We start from the raw sequence: 7,677 nt of genomic DNA on the forward strand, positions 1-7,677 counted from the left end.
ACTCTCAACCACTGCGCCACCAGGGAAGCCCTGTAACTTTTGATTTACAGATATCTTTGTGATTGACCAAGACTGGACTGGTAGAGACTGAAGAAATTCTCAGACCTCTTTATATTCTAGCTTTAACTAGTAAAGTAGAAGTAAATAGAGATGCCTGAAATTAATACAGCATTGTAAATGAACTGTACTTCAATAAAAAATAAATGAATAAATAAAAATAAGTAAATAGAGGAAGAGAGAATATCAATAAAGGAGTCCCACTGAAACTAATTAGCTTTAGTCTATTTGTGAAATTTAGATTTTTCATATGTGAAATCTAACTTAGCTCAGAAAATACATCCCTGAATAGTAGAATGGTGACAATTTTGAGAATCCTCTTTTTTGGTACATTTCCTAGTTTTTAGTTTACATGACCGGGTATTTGAAAATTATTCTCACTTGTTTTTTGTGTCTATTTAATATATTTCCTCAGATTATTAATTTCTCAATTTCATCCTTTTTATTGCAACATAAATGATATATAACATTGTCTTTGTTTGAGTTGTACAACATATTGATTTGTTACATTTGTATATTGCCATATGATTGCCACATAGCATTAGTTAATACCTCTGTCACTTTGAAAATCCTCTTTTACACGTATTTCTGTGCATAGAGAACATGAGTATATTTTTTTAAACACATTTTGGTTATGATTAACTGTTCTTATAAAAATAGTTTTTCCTGTAGTCAAATGTAATTTTGGTATTTATGAAATGCTTTCTTCTATTCATAGTAACACTTTGTTCAAGATAAATTATCTTTCTTTACTAGGCTGTAAGTGTGTGTAAGAACACGGTTCTAATTTAACTTTTTTTTTTTTTTTTTTAATCCAAAATGTGTTTATTGGGATGGTTTCCCATTCATCTTGATTCCAGGGGCTTTTAGTGCTGCTTCCGTCTGAAAGAGCACCCTTCTGTAAGCCTTGTTTTTCCTCCTGTAGGCTGGCAGAGGACGGTAGAGCAGCCAACACACAAAACTACTGTTTGTGCATGGCTAAAGATGGTGGTGATTTTATAGCATCCTGGGCATTTCACATCCATGAAATAGGAATTGGGGCTCTGCACCAGGCGCTTCTTCTTGTGTTTCCTCATCTCCTCTTCTGGAGAGGGATGAAGGAGATCCTTTGCGAGAGGCATGTTCTCGTGGGGAGGTCGTCACCGTCGGAAAGCTAATTTAACGTTTTGAATAAAGTGAAGCATTTGAGATAGATGGTAATTAGCCATATCAGACTGAAAGTTATAAAATATCAGATTCTAAAGCAGTGTATTCTTTTTTTTCTTTTTTAAAATATTTATTTATTTATTTGGCTTTGTCGGGTCTTAGTTGCGGCACACACGGGATCTTTAGTTGTGGCATGTGGGATCTAATTCCCTGACCAGGGATCAAATTCGGGTCCCGTGCATGGGTGTGCATGGACCAGCAGGGAAGTCCCTAAAGCAATGTATTCTTAATGCTTCTTAAAAATATTTAATTAAAATTTGATGAGATACATTGTTAAATGGCTCAAACTCCAAAAAGTATAGAAATATATACAGTGAGAAGTCACTCTGCACACAGGATACTATATTATAGTGATTTTTTTCTCCAGTGTATCCTTCCAGAAGTATTTTAAACATATACAAGTAAATGCTGCATATATGTATTCCTTTATTGCAAAACCTACCTACTTTGAACACTGTTCTGTATCTTGCCTTTTTTTTTTTTTTGCTTAACATATGAAGATTTTTCCATAGTGGCACAGTATTATAGTTTAACCATCTTACTTTGATGGATCCTTTGACTTGTTTCCAGTCTTTTGCTCTCACAAGTAATGTTACAAATGACTAACCGGAGACCTACCTCATTCCACCAGTGTGCTAGGGTATTTATGGGATAAGCTCTTAGAGGGGAATTGCTGAGCTTGTATGCATTTATAATTGTGGTAGATATTGGCAGTCTGCCTGATATCTAGAGTAGTGGTTTTGAACCAGGGGCAGTTTTATTCCCCAGGGAGTCATTTTGCAGTGTCTGGAGGCATTTTTAGTTGCCACAATTTTGGGGTAGGCTGTGTTCCTGGTATGTTTAAGAGCTGTTTGATTTCAGTGAACTCTTCAGATATGTTGTTCATTTTCCCATAAGAGTAAACATGCCCTTTGTTCATCATATAAATTTCAAATACCTTTTCTCTGTTTGTCTTTCTATTTCTGAATGGCAGAAACACTATGAACATTTTAAAAAACATATTGTATGTGGTAGAAATTTTTGAGTTTTAGTTGGAAATGCCTTCCCTAGTTATCAGTTATTCAAGGATTCTTCTATCTTGGGGTGGGGAGGCATTTTATTTTGCTCACTTTGATCTTTGATGTATTTGGAATTTATCCTGGTATAAGTTATAAATACAACCTATTTTTTCCAGATCACTAGTTAATCATACTAACACCATTTAATAATAATCCATCTTTTTCTACTGGTTTAAGATACCATTATCACATACAAGCTTCTCATGTTTTTGATTTTAAAGTACGTTTTAATGGAATTACTATCCCAAAGAGATATCTGCACTCCTATGTTCATTGCAGCAATATTCACGATAGCCAAGATATGGGAACAACCTAAGTGTTTGTCTACAGATAAATGGATAAAGAAGATGTGCCTCTTTAAACAATGGAATATCATTCAGCCATGAGAAAGAAGGAAATACGGATGAAACCAGAGGGCATTTTGCTAAATGCAATAAGCCAGCCAAAGAAAGACAGATACTCTGTGGTAGCACTTATATGTGGAGTCAAAAAAAGAAACCCAAAAGACAAAGCTGATCTCATAGAAACAGAATAGAATGGGGGTTTCCAGGGATTTAGGGAAGGGGGAAATGGGGAGATGTAGGTCAGAGGGTACAAACTTTCAGTTATAAGATGAATAAGTTCTGAGGAACTAATGTATAGCATGGTGACTTTAGTTAATAATACGATATTGTATACTTGAAATTGGCTGAGAGTAGATTTTAAGCATTCTCACTGCATACATACACTAAAAATGTGTTAACTGTATGAGGTGATGCATGTGTTTATTTTCTTAATCTTAGTAATCATTCCACAATGTATATGTATACCAAATAATCACATTGTATACTTTAAATATATACAATTATACTTGTAATTTATTCCTCAATAAAGTTGGAAAAAGTATAAATAAAATATATTTTAATATCTAGTAGGATGGCAAGGTTAGTCCCTCCTTACTGATCTTATTTGGATTTTCCTTAGCAATTCTTGATTTTCTATATGAACTTTAAAATTAGCTTATATGATTAAAATAATTGTTGGTGTTTTATTATAATCTGATTTTACTTCTAGATTAATTATATCTTTTATGATGTTGAATCTTCCTTTCTGAGAACATGGGTATGTGTTTATGTGTATATCTTAGGAGTGTTTTAAAGACGTCTTTATATAGATCTTAGGCTTTTTTATTTTTTTCCTATGTTTTATTTCTTTTTTATTTGATTTGTAAGTAGGGTCTTTCATTACATTTTCTAGCCAGTTGTTTGTATATATGAAAGCTTATTTTCTGTTTACTAATTTGTACTGTCACCATTTCAAGTTTTTATTGTTTTTGTTAGTTTTTAAATTGATTTTCCAATATACAACCATTATCTACAAAGAGTAATATTTTTGTTGCCGCCTTTTCAAATTATTATGCCTCTTATTTCTTTCTCTTATCTATTTGCATTTGCTAGAAACTCCAGAACAATATTAGGTAATAATGATGATAAAACACATTGTGGTAAAGTACTTTTTGTGGAAGTTTCTTGTATTTTAGGACAGATGCTTCCTTATTTCTACTTTAAACTTGAGGCTAACTTTTGGTGGATTGAGATGGATAATTCTTTTCATATTGGAAGTACTCATCTGTCTTTTTAAAGAGTTTTCATTGATAGTGGATGTAAATTTGCTAAATGCCTTTTCAGCATGATAAGACAATGTGATTTTTGTTTTTCATCTTAATTCCATTAGAATGAATTATATGAGTAGATCTTCCCATCTTTAACTATCCTTGCATTGCTGGGATTCTGTCCACTGCTCCTCACTCCCAGCCCTGGGTCAAGGAGTATTAGTGTTTAATATTCAGTGCTTTTTTCCTGACAGGTTTATCATGTTCATTCTGATAGCTATGAGACACAAAACCAGCACTATGGAAGAAGCTTAACAAAAGAAACTCTAAAGGATGGTAAGGATTGAAACACCATACTTCACTGCTTTTATTACTACACAGTTATCAAAATAATTCTAAAGTGATTTCAGTTTTAATTCTCCTTTGGTATAATGATTCAGTTCACAGTAAAGTCTTAACATATATGCTTCTAAAATATTTATGGCCAAGATATTATAAAAGCAGTGATAGCACAGATTTCCAGAAATAATATTCTTTTAAAGTTTATTATTAGCTCTCTCCAAGATGGGGCAGAACTTAAGCGTGATATAAATAGTTTGAAGAGTTTTTATTTTATGTATACAAAATAATCATCTATAGTGTGCCCTTAACAATTAGTATTTGCCTTGGTATACTTAACCAATAGCAAGCTAATATTCAGATTGGCTGTTGTTTTTGGCCATGCTGTGCAGATTGTGGGATCTTAGTTCCCTGACCAGGAATCAAACCCATGTCCCCTGCAGTGGAAGCATGGAGCCCTAACCACTGGATTGCCAGGGAAATCCCCAGATTGGCTCTTTATTAAAATATTTCTCAGGCTAATATGACTATTTTTTAGCAGTTTCTGTCCGGAATTAGGGGAACGGCAAAATTTAATTACATGTATCCATAAATTCCCAAATATGATAAAATATGCATAAATAATTTTATAAGAGGCCTAATCTGATAGGTTAAAACATGTAAATGTCTCAATTTTGAATAACATACTCAACTTGGAGTAGTACTAGTCCCCAAAGTGAGCTCAACTTTTGTGAAAAGACTGGTTTAATAAATATTTTCGAGAACATAAATTAAGTACAGTCATGGTTTGGTATTTTGGTAATGGGCTGTTGACATCATTAAAAATGGTTATGATTTGACTCAAGGTTCTAGATTAGTTCTTGAATGTGATTCTAACAAATATGTAATCTTACTGTAAAATTCCTCATAATAGCAAATGAAGCAAATCTTGGAATCCTGTTCCTTAAGAGACTGTATAGAGAGAGCACTAAACTAGCAGTCTACCTGTAGTAAATTTTTGTCTAAATAAGGTATTTCATGTTACATAAGTGTCATTTATATGTTTTCTAGCAAGAACATTTTCACCAGAAATTAAGTTGAGCACCAAGACTCTGTGTTTGACTAGAATTCTTATCTGTTCACTTAATTGCAGGGGCTGATGGGAGAAAATTAAAGAATTGTATCTAAGATGAGATTACTTCCCAAGTGATAGTTATTTCATAATTTCAATATAATCCTAGTATTTTCCTTTTTATAGGAGTCTCCCGTTTTTTTCATAATGGATTCTGCTTAAGAAAAGACGCTATTGCTGCCAGTATTCAGAAGATTGAGAATATTCTGCAGTGGTTTAAAAGCCAGAAGCAGCTTAACTTTTATGCAAGTTCATTACTGTTTGTTTATGAAGGTTCATCTCAGCCGACTACTGCAAAATTGAATGACAGAACTTTAGCAGAAAAGTTTTTGTCCAAAGGACAGCTCTCAGACACAGATGTACTGGAGTACAATAATAACTTTCATGTGTTAAGTTCCACAGCGAATGGAAAAATAGAGGCTTCAGTGGGCAAAAGCTTGTCCAAAATATATGCTCGCCACAGAAAAATGTATTCCAAAAAGCATCACAGTCAGACTTCGTTGAAAGTTGAGAATATAGAGCATGACAATGGGTGGAAAAGCATGTCACAGGAACATTTAAACGGAAATGTACTTTCCCAACTGGAAAAGGTCTTCTACCATCTTCCCACTGGTTGTCAAGAGATTGCGGAAGTAGAAGTGCGAATGATAGACTTTGCTCATGTGTTCCCTAGCAACACAGTAGATGAGGGATATGTTTATGGGCTAAAGCATTTAATTACTGTACTGCAGAGTATTTTAGACAATTGAATCCTTTGCTGCAATCTTTTAAAGGGGTGGGGCAATCATAATGAAGAGCAGCAGTTAATAACTCTGCACTTGTAATGCTGTGTAAAAAATTTGTATTGTGAGTCTACATTTTATTTGTCTTTATACTTTTGGTAGAAGGGTTAACTTTTTTATAATCTTACTCAGGAAAACTAATTATTTGTTCTTTAGAAAACTATAAAGAATAAAGAAACTTAGGAATGTTAAGCAGGGAATGTGGTGGTACGTGGCTTAAACATCTATTTGGCTTAAGCAAAATGCAAACCATTACTGTCATTATGAGTTTAGTTAGCTTTCTGTAGCCAATTTATTGTGAAATCTCTGTCCACCCACCCTTAACAATGAGCCATATCTAAACTCATTACATTATTAGAACACTTTCAAAAATCTAGAAAGCACAGGTTGATATCCTTAGTATTGCTATGTATGAAGTTATTAAAACTGGAGAAAATTCTACAGAAATAAGTACTGTTTCGGTTTTATATTAAAAGTTCAGGCCAGCATATCAAAAGGTGCTTCTTAGAAGTAAAATGATTTAGAATCATTGTATTCCAAAAGCAGATTTTCACTTTAATTTCCATTTATATACATATTTGAAAATACTTCTTGAAAAAGATCATTGAAATGGACAACAATAACAACAAAAGTCTTGACATTAAGGGCACTAATAATTAGTCTTGCCAAGGTTAGGGAAGAGAGAAGTTATTTGCAAGGAACAAAATGTTTTTTTAAAAAAATCTTTATGGGAAAATTGGAATTTTACTACATTGTGACAAGTATTATAAACCATATAATACCTATTATTACAGCTTCAAAAAGGTGGATGATTGAAGCTCGTCTTCTTATTTCTCCTTTAAATAACTTTCGAGAGTTTTTTTCTTTTACAATTAATGTATTTATATGTCCCCATTTAGTTAAGCAGTGGTATGAATATGTGTTGCTAAAAAGTGTTTCTCAATTCTAATAAGCAGTGAAGAACAACATCCAGTATTGTGAGTGTTATAAAAAATACTGTGTGTATATTAGTACATCATACAGAGTTTGGTACATGTCTAAATTCATGCTTCTGTTTCATTCTTACTTAAAACAGTTGTATATTGTATTCAAGAGAGAAATTATAATTTAACTTCATGGAAGGGGGGCAGTACTCTTTTTCTTGGAAAAATTAGATTTGTAAGTATTATCTGTGTTTCACGTCCACCCCTTTAAAAAAATAACTAGTTATTTGTTATTGGAAACATTCAGAACTTTGAAATTAAATTTGCAAATACGTTAAATATTTTTGTTTTCATTACTTGCACATTGATTCACTAATAAAACATCTAAGTAGTTAACAGTTCTGCCATATTCCTGGAAATTGTTTTAGACTTGTGAACTGTTAGACTGTTTGCCCCCCAAAATTACAAACTAAACTTTTAAATTCAAGGGGCTTTTTTTAGTGTGAAGGAAAGTATCACAATTTTATGTTTATCTCACCTTCCCAACCCTCTCTGAGTGTACTTTTGCAAGTATCTGAGCACAAAGAAAAGTAACAAATGCCCTATGGAT

General features: G+C 32.9%; 1 protein-coding gene and 1 pseudogene across 2 annotated transcripts in view; one reads left to right on the plus strand and one right to left on the minus strand.

Moving 5' to 3' along the window:
• IPMK (inositol polyphosphate multikinase) overlaps positions 1–7,440 on the plus strand; it is a 39,725-nt gene extending 32,285 nt beyond the window's left edge. Inside the window, exons 5-6 of the mRNA XM_007450824.1 lie at positions 4,167–4,248; positions 5,489–7,440. Coding sequence (XP_007450886.1) covers positions 4,167–4,248; positions 5,489–6,111 — 705 coding nt within the window. The 3' untranslated portion in view covers positions 6,112–7,440. The remainder of the gene's footprint in view (positions 1–4,166; positions 4,249–5,488) is intronic.
• On the minus strand, positions 856–1,204 carry LOC103080555 (40S ribosomal protein S27 pseudogene; annotated as a pseudogene). The gene has a single exon (XR_014368610.1). The product of XR_014368610.1 is annotated as a 40S ribosomal protein S27 pseudogene (transcript).
• Positions 7,441–7,677: the final 237 nt, after the last annotated feature.

The sequence above is a fragment of the Lipotes vexillifer genome, unplaced genomic scaffold (genome assembly GCF_000442215.2).
Source record: "Lipotes vexillifer unplaced genomic scaffold, Lipotes_vexillifer_v1.1 scaffold202, whole genome shotgun sequence".
NCBI lineage: Eukaryota > Metazoa > Chordata > Mammalia > Artiodactyla > Lipotidae > Lipotes > Lipotes vexillifer.